The sequence below is a fragment of the Sitophilus oryzae genome, unplaced genomic scaffold (assembly GCF_002938485.1).
Source record: "Sitophilus oryzae breed Bouriz unplaced genomic scaffold, Soryzae_2.0 scaffold_811_pilon_pilon, whole genome shotgun sequence".
Taxonomy (NCBI): Eukaryota; Metazoa; Arthropoda; class Insecta; order Coleoptera; family Curculionidae; genus Sitophilus; species Sitophilus oryzae.
The window spans coordinates 1,621,249-1,638,213 of record NW_022147430.1 but is presented as its reverse complement, the minus strand read 5'-3'; the positions used below and the strand labels follow the sequence as shown (position 1 = coordinate 1,638,213).

Genomic DNA, 16,965 nt, shown 5'->3' with positions numbered 1-16,965 from the left:
GGTAAAGTACAGTCATATTTTTTAAAGTAGGTGTCAAACTTAAAAATTGGACAATATATATTAATATTAATGGACTTCATATTTGGGATTATAGGTATAGCATAACTGTATGAAGTACAGTTATGCTATAACAGGTATTTGGAACTTTATTAGTCACCAGTTTATGAAGTAATTTTTTGTTAAAAAAATATAAATATACTAGCGTGTACCCGCGACTTCGTTCGCGTCGAATTAATCATTTGTAATGGTGATGATTGATGATAAAGCAAAGCAATAATTTCAAATTAACATATAAACTGGATAAAATTTTCTCACATTTATGTCAGCATGATAAAAAACAATATGGCGATATTATTATATCACTTGGTAATATTTGACTTTTGAAAAATCCATTTGCCAAAAATAAGCTTTTACGTCAAGCAGTTTAAGCAGAATCGCGATTAATCAATTACACAACTTTTTGGAACACCCTGTATGATTTTTTAAAAAAATTCAAAAGATGTAAAAAAAACAAATAAATTATGCTTGTCCAAGCGTTTTCCCGAAAGAATAACCGTTTTTTAAATAACAAATATTGTAACATTTGAGGGGCGTTTTCACCCTCTTGGAATTTGAGATTCGAGAAACCCCCCCTTATCGAACCTCTACACCCCACAGTCAATCTGTTTGCCAAAAATCAGCTTTAAACGTCGAGCAGTTTACGCAGATCGTGATTACTCAATGGTCATATTTTATGAAACACCCTGTATAAATATATAAAAAATCTTAAAATATGTAAAACAATAAAATAAAATATACGTGTTTAAGAGTTTTTCCGAAAAACTCACCGGTTTTTAAACAAAAAATATTTTAATATTTGAGGGATAGTTTCACCCCCTTAGAATTTCGAAAAATCCCTTCTTATCGAACCTCTACACCCTAAACTCAATCCGTTTTCCAAAAATCAGCTTTTTACGTCAAGCGCTTTAAGCAGGATCGTGATTAATCAATGATCAGATTTTTCGAAACACCCTGTATACATTTTTAAAAAATCTTAAAATATGTAAAAAAAAACAAAATAAAATATACGTGTTTAAGCGTTTTTTCGAAAACTTGACCGTTTTTTAAATAAAAAATATTGTAATATTTGAGGGGTGGTTTCACCCTCTTGGAACTGGAATTTCGAAAAATCCCTTCTTATCGAACCTCTACACCCTAGAATCAACCTGTATGCCAAAATTGAGCTTCTTACGTTGAGTGGTTTGAGCAGGATCGTGATTAATCAGTATGTCAGTCACTTAAGGATTTTATATATTAGTATAGATGGTATAGATTACAGTTTAGAGTGCGATCTTTATTTTAAGCATTACAAGGCAGATACCGCGGTATTTTATTATTAGAAAGCGCTTAAAACCATTCCGGGTCTAACGGTATAATACCTATAAATTATTGTTACTCAACTTTTCCAGAGTTTTTAAAAATGTCCTAGATGAAATTAACTTTTACATCCAAGTAAAGAATACACTCAAGAAAAATTTTAACGGGATTTTAAAAGTATCTTTTTTTTTAATTTCTGGAAAACTAAAAGTATCCAGATTTTCCTAAGTATAATAAATTTATTGAAGGGGTAAAATCGATCCCTATCAAATTAAATATTGGTAAAAAACAGATTCCCCCTGCTTTATTTCAATATTTCTCCAAAAAATCTGGAAGATACTCTATCCAAAAATTTAAGGACTCAATTTTAACCTCAAATTCGTGATCCCCGACCTCGAAAACCCCCAGATACCAAATTTCATTCGAATTTCGAGAACGTAATGCTTTTTGTCCCATTATCCCATATGATGGAAACACAGTGCGGCGCGGCGCGGCGGCTCGACATGACGATGACGATACAATATAGTGATTATACAACTCTATGTATATTTTTCCTATATAGAAGGATGTGATTAATAAGTACACAGGCAACAATTTGATGTTCTATAAAAATCGTCAGAACATTTCCAGAGCAAATTTTATAGAATAGTGTTTGTTCTAAGATCAATTTTAAAACGTTGTTAGAACACTTATACGATAGAAATGGGCCCCGTTTTGTAGAACTTTTTAGCCTTTTAATTGTTTTCTTACTTCTGCAGAAAACATTTATAGAATTGTTGTATAAACGCGCGCGTTCTAAGAGGTCTTACAGAACTTTTAAAACAATCCTATAAAATTTCTGTACCAGTTCGAAACTGCTGTCTTAGAGTACCTACTGGTATAGCAAATGAACTTTTAGTTTAATATTCTAAAGGTGTGCATAAATTTTTCATTATGCAATTATTTTGTTGCAAATATAGTACATTTAAAAACGTTTAAATCATTTTAGTATTTCTGTTTGGTATAACTATAACCAAAACTATAACGCTGCACTAACACTACTAACTGGTCGGAAATTAAAATGGACTCCCTAAAACAATTAAGTGTAATCTGAAAAGTCATTACACATTTTTATAAGTTGGTTTGTGGAGTGAAGAAAGACAATTTTAATGCGAAACAAGTTTTATGGTGAAATATGTGGGTCATAATAACATATTTTTGACGCGCTCTCAATTTATCTTACTATTTTCATAGTTCTGGAAATTTTATATGGTAAAAAAAACTAAAAATCAAAAATAAAAAGTAAAATTTTTATTCTAATATCTTTCTCAGTAAAAATAAAACGCTTTCCACCTTTATCGTTGATCCTTTATTAGAAATATGCTAGTAAACACAATTTTTCCCTTTTCTTCACAAAATGGCCGTCAGAAAAAGGCCTCGTTGGTACTTCCAACATGGATTTTTCATAATATGACATTTTTGTGTCAATTGCAATGGTTAAAGAGCAAATATACTTCATAAGTAGCTACTATACAATATAACATCTTAATAATTAATATCCGTCATGTTGTCATATTTCATGGTCACGGTAAGTTTTTCCTTAACAATAAGGATGACCTATTAAATTACCTAATTAAGTGCCCTAAATACCTATATTCTTATAGCTATGTTGATTTGAATGTTAAATGGTTAATTAATTCATATTTAAGTCTAAAACACATTATTACTACTTTACACAAAACGTTCTCTCGGACGTTGCCCAAAACCTGTACACTTAAAACAAAATGGTGTCAATAATAATTGAGATATTGTACCTAATTCTGTAGCGTTTTTATAAGGATCAAAAAAGATGGAAAAACACAAATTTGCTTTATAATTATTGTATAAGAACTACATTATTATTCTATAAAATAACCTTATAGAACTACTCCCATTAAGCTCGATACAAACTTCCATAGAGCTTCATATCTGCTATTTGGTGTTCGTAGCATAATCGTCACATACCACTCTTATTCAATAGTTCTATTAAGACGGCACAGGCGACATTATGGGATAATTGTATAAGAGTTGTACAGGGTATGGTTTTGTTCTTTTGAGCTCTAATTTGCATCGGCTCTACAATAATTTGATTCTATAAGCACGTTGCTGTAAAATTACTTCACAGAGCATCCTTATAGAGCAAATTTTACACTGGTCTTATAACTGTTCTATAATTAATTTATGCCCTAAGAACGTTCTTGCAATGAGTTTAAAGAACAATTCAGTTCTTGAAAACAAAATAGTCTCATATGCTCCATTAATACAGTAATTTAGTGTCCTAAATACAACTATAAAACTTTAATAGAATATAAATGTTCCATTAGCTTAAATTTATAGAATAACTTTGTTAGCTGGGTAATAATCATTTAAGTGATTATCGCTTGGTGCGTAACGCCTTTCGTGTCGTAAAAGTATTATTCGGTAATCCCGAAACATCTTGTGGTATTACATTCGAGAATCGCGCCTAAATCGTCTTCGTGTCCTCTCGTAGCTTCTATACTATTGGTACAACAGCAAATATTTTTTTATTATTATCTAAGAATATCGAATTAATATTGACCAAAGCTAACTTATCATGAAACGAAGCTAGGTGCATCCTTATATAGCTCAATAAATCGAAAATAAAAAATGTTCCGATACTGCAGTTTAGTCTGATTTATCAATAGTCCACTTTCTATACTAATTAGAGGCCTGGGACTTTGGCAATATTCCAACATTTAAACCCGATGTTCAGAATGCATGTACACACATGCACATATAGCGCCAATTACTGTTTGATTTTTAATGGGTCTTTGTTCAGATTCAGACCGAATATCATATACATAGTAGGCATTATACAGGGTGACCCAACATTCCTTGGACGTAGAACTACTACGTATTTTTAGCATCAAAATATATTAATTGGATACAATTTACTTCTATTCAATAGTGCTTCGTTTGTCCGCTAGAGGGCATCAAACTTTGTCATGTTTTGCTAAGAGTATTTGACTTTCACATAATCCAAGAAAAAGTACGGGAAGGGTAAAAATTACCCCCACCCCTATATAAATTTTACTATACTTAAATATTTTCCAACTCCACCGACGGCCGATTTTTTTTTCGTAAAAGGGTCCATCTAGTATTTACTGCAGTTTTTGTCTCTTGTAAAAAAACGCCAGCGTGCATACTTTTTGAGGAAAAAAAAAATTTTCCAAAGCTGACTTCCAAAAAATGTTTTTGCCACAAGTTATGGAGGCGCATAAAATTAGCGATGGGAACTATCGAATGAATTAGACTATCGAATGGTTACTGAATGAATGATTTCAACCATCGAATGGTTTTATTCGAATAAAATCATTCATTCATTTGTATACTAAAGCATATGTGACAACCTCGCCGTGCAACTAAATGGTTATCGTTGAGCCACGACTATCGAATGCTTTTGATCATTTATCAAAAGCATTCGATAGTCGTGGCTTATATTTAGTATTCGTTTGATTTTTGTGTGCGTCAGTGCATTATTAGTTCTTCCAAATTTTTATAACTTCACCTTATAAACAGTGTGTCAATTTTGGGTATATTAAAATATTTAAAATACTAAAATAGTAGTTTTTTTTAATTGACGATTGTGTACGTGTGCAGGTGTCAATTTTTTTCCGATAATTTGTGTGATTTTCCGTAGCCCGATCTTTCAATTATTTTATTTTATATGGTATAGATGGTCTATTTTTTAATGGGAAATTTTGAGAAGTAGCAATTTTTAAGAGAGATGAGATGAACTTAGAATTAATTTTAAAAATCCATATTTGTATTTTAGATGTTTAAATAATATGAATTAGTTGAACTTAATAATCATATTTAAGAAATGTGGTTAAGTAAATGGTTATCGAACTCAAACTATGGGGTGAGAAAATTAAATTGAAAGTTTTACACGTGCCAATTTAAAAAAAAAGTTAACGATGTTTGCATTTTGTTTATGCTAATTCTCTTAGGTGTAGTTTTTTGCGAAGAAATATTTCATTTATTTTTTAAAGTAAATGCCAGTAAAAGTAAATATTATTTTTAAATAGTAATATAAAGTACCTAATATAAATAATTTTGATTTCTAATTTTTTATTTATATTTTCCTTCCATTACACTGCATGCTTAGAAAATTAATAAATGTTTATATTTTTTTATTAAATAATTTATATTAAATTATTTTAAATTTTGTTGTTAATAGGTATAACAAATTATTACTGTTATTATTATTTTTATTAAACCAGTCTTTGCTTAAAAACATTAAAAATCATTTTCCTACATCCAAAATAACAAGTATTATTGCAGTGTAACAACAGAATATGAATAAAAAAAATGCAAAATATATAGACATACTATCCCTAACTAACTAAAGCCAAACAATAATATTCTTTGCTAATATCAACTAATACCAATATATGGCAACAGCGCCCTTCATAATGTATTTTTTGTGTAAATACTAGCACCTCAATAAAAAAAATAATGTGTCCTTATCTTTATATGACTCGCAATGACGCAAAAAATCAAAGATGCCGGCTTCTTTCATAGCATTGCCACCGACCGCTGTCGGGTTTCTCGGAAAGAAACCTACATCGCCGGGCGACAACTAAAATCCAGTTAATATTTTATTATAATCGATCCTGACGAATAAATGAATTTGATAAATGAATGAATTTTATAAATGAATGGTTTTTGCTGCCGAATTATTAGAATACAATATTTCAAGGCAGATGACGCATCTATTCGATAATTTTTATTCGAATAGTTTTCAACGAATGTTTTTTTACTAGCTATCGAATTATTCGAATGAATTGCAACTATCGAATGTTTCGATAGTATTCATTCGATAGTTCCCACTACTACATAAAATCTATTGTTCTAATAATCTAGTTGGCGAAAATATGAAATTTTATGTTAGTTTCGGGTTTATCGTTGATTGATTCCCTCTAACTGACAAACGAAGCACTTTTGTATAAAGGTAAATACTAAAGGTATAAACTTATTTTGACCCAAAAAATACGTAGTTTTCTGTCTACAAAATACTGGAACTTGCTGTATATTTTGTAGGTATGTTTTGGAAAAATAAATTCTTCAAAATTTTTTTTCACAAAATCTATGCGATGTAGCGTTTTTTACAAGAGACAAAAAATATAGTAAATATTAGAGGGATAATTTCACGAAAAGAAAATCTGATGTCGGTGGAGTTGGAAAATATTTAAATTTATGTAGAGGTATGGGTATACTCTGTTTTTTTTTCTTCAAAGAAGAAAAGCAGATGACGTCCCATACCAATCTATTTATTTTACTAAAAAAAGTTTCTAATAATTTTTAAGTTATCTATGGATGGGTTTAAATATAAATCCGTCATGCGTCGTGTCTTGTTGTTTTTAACCGGTTTTATTGGTTTATTTAAAAAATGACAGATCGTATTTCAATTTTATTGGTTTGACGGAACGATGAACGACAAATGGACGCCGATGCGTATGAACTCGCCTTTAGATTTTTGTCATTTTTGACGCTTGTCAAAGTCTTGCCAAATTATAGGTTATAATTTTGTGTCAACTTTTGTTAAATACTCTGCGTTTTGGAAGATGATGCATTTTGATTCGTATTATTACGTGTGTTTTGTGTCTTTTGAAGTCAAGTGGAGGAAAAATCGAGTGAACATTAACTGTAGACTCAGAGCACAGTTTATGGTTAATACTCGCTGCCCAGGCAGAAAGTCTTATACACCAATGAAGGTGCCATCGATAAAGTTTGTATACCATTTCGTCGTAGATAAGTGCATCTCGTATATGGTAGAAGGATCAAACTAAACACATACTAAAAACTGGAGTAGCTGTAAAATATCGACATCACACGATAGGTAAATAATGGATTTTAGTACTGCAGAAAAATAATGTCAAAAGGTACTGGTTTAAAAAAATTAAGATTAAAAGTTAATTAATCAACCTTTAAGGTATAAAATTTGGTAGGTGTTATTATTAATAAAATAGTTTGTTTTATTTACCTATGTTGTTTTATTTATTCCTGTGGAATATTACAAATTTGTATTTGTACATAAGTTATATTGATAAATATAATCATAAATGCGGGTAGTTTCATAAAGCTTTAAAGGAAATAATAGTTCTTTTTTATATTTTTTTGGTATGTAGTGTCTTGTTCTTGTTTGTTTTGTATTAACACATACCGTTTTTATTAAATAAAATAACTCGATTACATTTTTTCAGTTTTATACATTTTTTTTCACAATATTTTGAAGTAATCACTTGTCATCTTGTCAATCAAATTTTAAATATATCCTGCTATGCGTTCCAGTTATACCAACTTATTTCTTTGTAAAATAAAATAAACTACTTTGAAATTAAAATGACAGACACATCTATCACTATCAAGGATCTTCTCGTTGGACAGACTATAGTTTTCACCCTTCCCGTACTTCCCGTCTTGATATTTTTGAAAGCCAAATGTTAAAGCACTTAGCAATACCACAGCTTACAGAATAACATAGCTTTGACACTCGCCAATTTTTCCCACGCTCGAATTTAAAACGCCCCACTCCGACGATGCGCTAACTGAATTAAGCGACCAACAGTCAGCCTCATTCAGTCGATGCATAGCCTCCACCGGTCCTACGCGCCACCGCGGTGGCGCGTAGGGCCGTATTACGGAAGATTTTAATTCGATTTTTTTTCTTATATTTAACCATAGGTATTTGTGCTTTTATTTCAATTTTATTTTTATTGATGGAATGGGAAAAGGTTTTCCGGGATGTGCGGCTGCTGGTTGCACAAATAATTATGGAAATAATTCAAAATATAGTCTGTTTAATTTTCAATTCAATTCAAAATTAATGTTCAATTCAAAAGTATATTCACACTTTAGAGCTTTTCAAAATGATGAAGACTACTTATTTGGAGGCTTGCTAACGCCAAGTGACCATTTTTTTATTTAGTTTCCTCATTGGAGGCTATTTTTATAAGCTTTTATTTAACTTGCTTTGTATGTAACTATCTATGTATGTATCTATGTATGTATGTACGTTTGTTCGGGGCAAATCTTGTCAGCTAAATTAAAACCACTTCCTTTTATTGTAGGAGATTGAAATTTAGCATGTAGGTTCAGTCCCAATGACAATACATTTTTTTGCAAGGCATGACCCGAATTTTTGACAGCTGTCAAAATGGCGGCATTTTTTTGAGGCTTTTGATTTTTAAAATTCTATTTATGAATGGATCGGGCTGAATATATATATATATATATATATATATATATATATATATATATATATATATATATATATATATATATATATATATATATATATATATATATATATATATATATATATATATATATATATATATATACAGGTTGTTAACTCGACAGTTACTTATAGGGAAACAGAATGGCAACACTGCCTATTGAGAACGTATGCATTATTGATTTTTCTGCTTACTCGTCCCGTCGCGTTGTCTATCGACGAGCGGGCCGAGGTTATTTCAACCATAAAACTCTTGCCGCGAGTAATGAACAATTTAACAACCTGTATGGGTATATTGTGGGTATATACATATGAAAAAAATTATATGGGCGGCCATCTTGAAAAAATGACAGTTTAATGACATGTCAAAATTTCAAAGTCAACCGATTTTCATAAAAATTGATATATAGGATGGCCATGGGCTAAAATGAAAGAAAAAAATTTAAGCTGTCAAATTTGACAGCTGTTAAAAAAATTTCAAAGTTGTCCGATTTTGATAAAAATCGATATATTGGATGCCCCCTACCCCATAGTCGGTTTTCATTTTATTTATCTCACATTTGAACTGTCAATTGTTAAGTGTGTGGCACTGAGAAACCAGCATAACTAAAAAGTAGAAAATAAATTTTATAAAAAAACCTTTTTTAAAAACAATCTTTTATTTAAATACACTAAAAAGAATAAAATAAACTCTTTTTCTTTAAAACTTTTATTATGAACTTAGAACGTCATTACACAATTTTAATATTAGATATATAAAAGCTTGTCGCGAGATTTCTCTACATCGATAAACAAGTAAATTAACTAAAACCTGTGTCTACCCTGTCTCATTCTCAAAGTTTCTGTTATGATAGACCACTAGACCAGGAATTACAAGATAAAGTTGTCGTACCAGATTTTTATGAGTGCAAATGTACACTCAAATCTCGCGACAAGCTTTTATATAATATTAAAATTGTGTAATGACGTTATAAGTTCATAATAAAAGTTCTAAAGAAAAAGTTTATTTTATTCTTTTTAGTGTATTTAAATAAAAACTTGTTTTTAAAAAAGTTTTTTTATAAAATTTTTCAGAACAATTTTGAAGAACTTTTCTTAAATGAAAATATATTATGTAAATTCGTTAAATTATTTCAGACAATTAAATTCAACCATCAATCAAAATTTTCCTATAATGTATTTTTTGTTAAATTTATACGCAAAAGTTAGAAATTATTATACCTTAAAGAATATTACTAAGAACTTAAATGTAGCAAACAAAAACCGAAAGCTCCTAATTTAGAAACATTCGTAAATAACTATAAGTAATCAATGTACTTATTTCATTTTGCTGTTATTTCTAGAAATAAATTAATTAATTTGTTTTTTAAATGTTTTTCTTTGAGAATGCATATTTATTTAAAGTCAACAATTTAAAAAACGTGTATCTAAATTATGTTCTAGCACAGTCGAATAATTTTTTACGTCACGTGTAAAATTTTTTGAATACATCTCTGGGCTGACAGGCGCTTACGCGGCTATTGGTTTTGGCGAGAGCTCGCCGCTCCAGTAAGTGACCGCTTTTTAGAAGTGGCCGAAATGGGAAGTTTTACTGTATTTAAATTTATGTAGAGGTATGGGTAGTTTTCACCCCTCCCGTATTTCCCGTCTTGATATTTTTGAAAGCCAAATGTTAAAGCACTTAGCAATACCCTTGTTTGTATGCAATATATAGACACCCAAAATCTCATTCAAATTGGAATAACGGTTCTTAAAATATCTGAAAAAATGTTTTTTATTTTTTTAAAGTTTGATGCCTCCTTTTGTATAGAGCAGGATTTCTTAAAGTGTTAAGTTTCTTAGCGGTTCATAGCATGTATATCAGGGGTCCGCGGTCTGCATTACGCCAGTTAATTGTAAACATATTTATTACGTTTTCTTTTTTATGTAAATAAGGCTTTTTTTATTTTCCTCTATTATTTCTGATAGGGGTCCGTGGAATTGTACAAATCGCGAAAGTGGTCCGTGACTGCAAAAAGTTTAAGAAACCCTGGTATAGAGGTACATTGTATCCAATGAACTTATTTTGATTCCAAAAATACGTAGTAGTTCTATATCCACGAAATATTGGGACACCCTGTATGTGTGGAGCGTTAGGAGCGTTAGGAGTAATTTTTATGCGTGGCGGGCTATACATAAAACATCCAATTTCGCAATGACTCTTTTACATCCCTTTCTAATAGTATATAAAGACTGGTCGCATAAAAATCTAAATTTCATTAGAATTACGCAGAAGCAAAAAACTTCATGTTTATTATTTATTTTCAAAATAACTGGGTACTCTATGAAAAAATAGTCTAACTTTTGAGGTAGAACATAGGCCTGTATGCGTCCTTTACAGCGCTTTCAGATGAAGCGGACCGTCCGCGCGGAAGTTTCCTCAAGATAGCTCATGCGGACGGAGCATACGCGACCCATGTGAAATTGTTCATTTAAATTCATGGAACTGGCCCGCGAGGATGTTTTTTCAAGATAACTCATCCGGACAGAGCATACGCGACCCATGTGAAATTGTTCATACAGGGTGGCCCATCGAAAACGTTCCACACGGCATAACGGCCAGGGTAATTTTTTTTTCAGAAAATCCAAAAACACGTCAATTTTGTTTGTGAGGGGGACAACTTTTACCCCAAAAATGACTGCAAAATCTTCAACCCTCTAAGCGGGGGTGTCATCCCCCAACTTTTTTCAAATGGGATGGGGGGTCAAGTGGCACCGCAATGAAAAGAGCTTTCAATTCTCTATATTTCCCCGCTTCGTTTTTGAAAATCCGTCGAGTCATTGAGAAAATATGCCAGATTTTGAGGAGTTTGTTATAAAGTTATTATGCAATTTTCTGTTGTTTGCGACACTTTTCGGAAATCCCAAAAAAAGGGGAAAAGCCACTTACGAATAGTTGTTTTTTATCATAAAATGTGATTAAACAAATACTTCAAACTCTCTGAGTTGCTTAGAGACTCTAAGAACAACTGTTAAAACAAATCGCACGCTGTTAAAATTTTTTTCTCTAAAACTACTCCCCAAAAGGTACACAATCCGCCAAAAACTCAAGGTCGACGGATTACGGCTTGGATCTTTTCGTGTTGTTATTTACTGGACTAATATCCTTGATTTGAAATTGAAAATACTATTAAATCTTATGTGCGCTATAACTATAAACAAATCAAGTAAAAGATTTATTTCCCGTGACAACCGATGTACCGTTAATGACAAACTTAATGTCAGTCTCGTCCAGGAGAGTTATAACCAGGATTATATTATAACCTAACATTCCCTGATTTTTCAATTCGTTTAGTCTCTGGTTTAGTATATATTTGTGGCGAAATAGTACTGTGTTTAATATAAATTTCATACGGTTTTATGGCCGTTTTATAGTTAACGACTAAAGAGGTTAAGGAAAAATCCATACAAAGATATTATTTACCTCTACGTCTGTCGCGTCGTCGCTAATAAAAAACTCATTAAATTCGCTTACTTAATTAAATTTTGAGATAATCGTGAAATAGTTACAGTGACATTTATCATTATTGGAGGGCAAAAAATAATATGTAATTGTTACTTTTTTTAGTTAACGAAATGATGCATTCCTAAAATGCTTTAAAATATACTTAAAAAGCTATGAATTGTTGTAACACATGGAGAAATTAAATTGCGAACAATCCAAGACCAAAGAAAAGAAGTCCACGACTAAAGAATAGAAAGGTGACTTGTTGGTCATAACAGCTAAAATAAAAAATTATTGCCCACTTTTATGTATTGATAAGCCTTATTGAAAATGAAGTAAACAGAGGCCGGATCGTTACCAATAAATTTATATTTGAGTTTTTCTTTGTGTGGATATAGTTATCACCTCAAGAAGGTCATTAGAAGTTAGGTTTTGGTACTTCATCTAAGAGGTACGACACCTTGTCGTTGGTGGGGTAGCTCCTAGTCAGGTGCTAGGGGGAATTAAGGAGCATCTCAATCTATTTTCCCCAAAAATAAGATGGGATTTTGTTTATTTTCATCAGAAAATGCAATGACATGTTTGACCCACAATGTTTTGACCCCCGTACCCTTCAAATAATTTGAAAAATAGATTTACTCACCCTAAAATAACTAGTTCGCCATACTTGACTTGCTGCTTAGGCTTGTCTGAAATGGCACTGTCATGTGACTCCTCTATTATAGGAGAGTCCGTGCCATCAGATCTGAAACAAAAGTTTTCTTTAGTAATGGTAACTAAATATTAAAAAAAAATATATCAAGTTACTACATTCTTTTTTCAATGTTTCAAAATTATATCTGGCTCTGAGTTAAATCACTATTAGAGAATTTAATCTTACGTTCTATTTTCTTTTATTAACATTATTAAAATTAGCCAAAATAGTAGAAAAAAAAATAACAAAAAAAATCAGAATGTTAAGAATGTTTTAACATTTTTTAACGGAACACCCTGTATATTTTAAGATTTTTAAAAATATCTTTATCTTCCTACTTCAAATATAATATAGTTTGTCTATATTTGCGTAAATCGTTTTCGAATTATTTTAGTACACACATACACATCTAATATACAGAGCGCCCCATTTAAAAAAAATAGAGTTTATACCAATAACTGACGGCGCCGGCGTATGACATTTTTGGTAATACACAATTAAACTCGACTAAAAACCCTACAATTTGATTTTTGAATGAATACCTACTGTAATTCCGAAAATAAAAAAGTTGTAGTCTGCTAAATCTGGGACAAAATAAAATTTAACACTGTATATCAAGGTGGGACAAAAAATCACTATGTATTAATAATAATAGAATAATATTTTATTCTGTAAAAGACAAGTCACCAATAAGGAAAAAAATACAAATCTACATAAGAAAAACAAAATAAAAAAAAAGATCAAATTAACAAAGATTAATATAAGAATCTTTGTATCTTATTGTTAAACCTCTTTGACTAATTTATTTATTTAAAAACCACATCAATAACATAAAGCTATTTTGTAAAGTTCCAATTTAACCTGTCTCGGTCAAACTGATTAAAGTCACGTGAACTAAAGGATATACATGTAAAATCCATTTGCTTTAGCTAAACTGAATAAATCAATCAAATCGTTGCATAATCATTGAAAGAGAAAAATTTGTACGGAGAAGTATTTTTTTAATCCAATTAAAAAACAAACTTAATAGAAATGCATCAACAAATTCTGTTGTGAATAATATGTTGTTCAAAAATACATGTCAAAAAATAAACCATATAACGTCCACTTTTAAAGGCCTCCATACACGGTTATTTCGCTCGGTTTTAGTCGTACAGTTAAAACCGCGCAGATAAAAAGCACGGACAAGCAACCTCCACCCACTGTCTCATTTTTAACACTTCATTTTATCCGAGCCGTAGATAAGAACCAGAGTATAACAAATCAACGAGTAGCGACAGTAAGCGTCGGAACATTTGATGATTGATGTTCCAATTTTAGCCGCCGGCTTTGAAGGTTCTGACTAAGTGTGCGAACACAGTGCAAGCAGGTTTGCCGCTTACTGGTAGCCAGCGCCAATCTGGGTACCTATTCTTGACATCGTTCGCAACTTTGCGTATACGCATCACGTGTATTGTTATAAACAGGGTATCCCAGAAATAAGTGCAAGTATTTTAAAGGGTGGTAGATCTCGATAAAAGAAACATATTTTCTCTTTATCGTTTTTCAAATAAGTCCAAAATAACGGAGTTATTTTACTTTGAAAATTTCCAAAAAAAATGATTTTTTGCTCAAATTTTGAGAACCTTCTTCATGTGCCTTCTCCTCATCGGAGGTTGGCGACCATCAATTGGAATTCCTCCCTGTCTTGAGCCGAACGGATAATTACACTTGCCTCTCCTATATTAAACCATTGGCGCAAATTCCGCATGCAGGAAAACCGTTTACGCCCGATGCCTCGTCGTCCTTCAATCTTTCCCTCAACGATCAGCTGTAGGAAACTATATTTGTTATTTCGAAAAATATGACCAAAATATGCTGCTTTCCGTCGTTTTATTGTAGTCAATAGTTCTTGGTCCTTACATATTCTTTAAAATACTTCGAGATTTGTTTGAGAACCACTGGATCTTTTAAAAAAAATTTAATCTACTACCTATGTTGCCATATTATCAAGAAATTATTTTTTTAAATAAAAACCGAGATAAAAACTAAAAAAAATTGCAAAAAAATTCCAAAAATATTTTCAAAAAATTCCGCATTTTCAAAAAAAAATATTTAGAAAAAAACCTCATAGGCGTGTTTCTGAGGTTGAACTATACTACCAGTTAAGTTAAAATACTTGCACTTATTTCTGGGACACCCTGTATATGGGTACATCGTAGCGCCGCGCCGCGCCGCCTCGCGCTTATAACCTTGAAAAATTAAAGCGTGTTTTCAAATCGGCTAGTTCACAGTGAAAGCAGGTAGGAGCCGTCAACCAGCGTTCATCGGCGTTCTCGCTTTTACCGGAACGAAAATTTATTTATTTCTGTTAAACTAAAAGTTGGCCAAAATTATGTTTTATGATTTTTTTGCTTTTTTGCTAGTAATATTAATTATTAGAGGAGAGGGTGCTAATATGGAACCCTATTTTGTTTTTCCTACACAATATTTTTTCCTCTACTCTGAAACCTTTTCCACCGATCAAATTATTAGAGGAGAGGGTGCATTCTGTGCAAAACCAAGCAATTGGATGAGGATGCTAGAACAAGAAAGTAATTTGTATATTATAGACGATATTTGAGCGAGGATAGGTGTTATAGGGTAAAGACTATTTCGTTTAAGAATCTATTTAAATCAATGTTTTTTTTGGCAGTGGCAAATATTGGCAAGATTTTTGTACATATTACAAAGCTGGAGACTTTAAGCACTGAACGGATACTAATTTCCATGCGGAATATTGCTGAATAGTCTTACACCTTATAAAAATGCCTCTGATTTTTTAAATATAAAACATTATAAAGAAATAGAATAGAAGGAAACGTTTCAAAATAAAAATATGGCATAAAACAGGACTTGCCAGCTGGCTCTGTATCCATCATGACAGTTATTATAAACAATTTGTAAAAAAAGCACTACAAACAATTCCACTATTTTATAATCTTAGAAATTTTCAGAATACACTCAAGATAATTCATACTTATAATTGAAATATATTATTTATTTGATAGTCAACTTACGACTTAAAAAAAGCTAATAAACGCGCTTACGTTTAGTATTTATAGATTTGTATTCAGTTAAGATAAAAAATGAAAATAAAAATATTTCACTTTTGGCCAGGTTTATAGACCAAATACCCCTATGTGCGGGGCCGGCGCGGCGGGAGCGGCGTTTGGATATGGTTAGGTTAGGTTAGGTTAGTTAATCAGGTAAATTTCCTTTAATTAACTACTTCCGAACCCTGCTCGCATCTCCGAAAAAGCCATATAACAATACACGGCATATACGCAAAGTTACGCATCACGTGTATTGTTATATGGTTTTTTCGGAGATGCGAGATGTGAGCGATACGTGGTCAAGAATAGGTCCCCAGAGACGGCGCTGGTTGCCGGAAAGCAGAAACCTGCCTCCACTATGTTCGTACCCTAATACACTGCTCAAAACGTGAACTATGTCGAATACACTGTAAGAAACTTGAAGTGGACTCATAGAACACTTTATAATACATGGTTAAATGTACTTACGATCATAGTCTTTGCGAAATGAAAACATGGATTTCTTATCTCCTGGTCTTACAAGGGCGATACGCACAACATGTTCCTGGCATTATTAATAATAATTATTAAAAACACAGCAAACAACAATTAACACGTTTCGCACTCAAATGTCAATATCATGTTTTATTGCCTTTGCTACCTGACTAAATTCGGCCGGCTGATTCGTATCCTATGTTGACGTGGATCCTGTCTATTTCGCGCATGCGCTTGTAAATTTCGGAACCGAAGTGACGCTACTCCTTGATTTGTTATACTCTGTAAGAACTATAGCACAGAATTAATATTCGAGAAATAATTCGTTAAAAGTGGTGGCGTTAATTGCGGTAAAAAAGAAAATTCTAAAGTTGCGGTAAAAAAAATATATAAAGGACTGTTCGCGCAACTACACTGGCTTAAAATAAAACTGCGTGGTTTTAGTAAAAATATCTAGCGAAGACAGATATAACGAACAGGTAAAACTAGGCCAATCACTCACATAACTGAGTTTATGTTACGTTTTTGTGAGTGTTTTTGTAACTGACCAAAACAGTCCTACTCGCTGGGCTGAAATCGTGTAAAATAACCGAAGTGTATGGGG

General features: G+C 31.8%; 1 protein-coding gene across 3 annotated transcripts in view; it reads right to left on the bottom strand.

The window, feature by feature from the left end:
- Positions 1-16,965, bottom strand: part of LOC115889174 (protein pellino-like) — a 217,256-nt gene that overhangs the window by 37,259 nt on the left and 163,032 nt on the right. For all 3 annotated transcript variants that reach the window (XM_030909130.1, XM_030909131.1, XM_030909129.1), the window contains exon 2: positions 12,763-12,864. In XM_030909130.1, the coding sequence (XP_030764990.1) occupies positions 12,763-12,864 (102 nt within the window). The remainder of the gene's footprint in view (positions 1-12,762; positions 12,865-16,965) is intronic.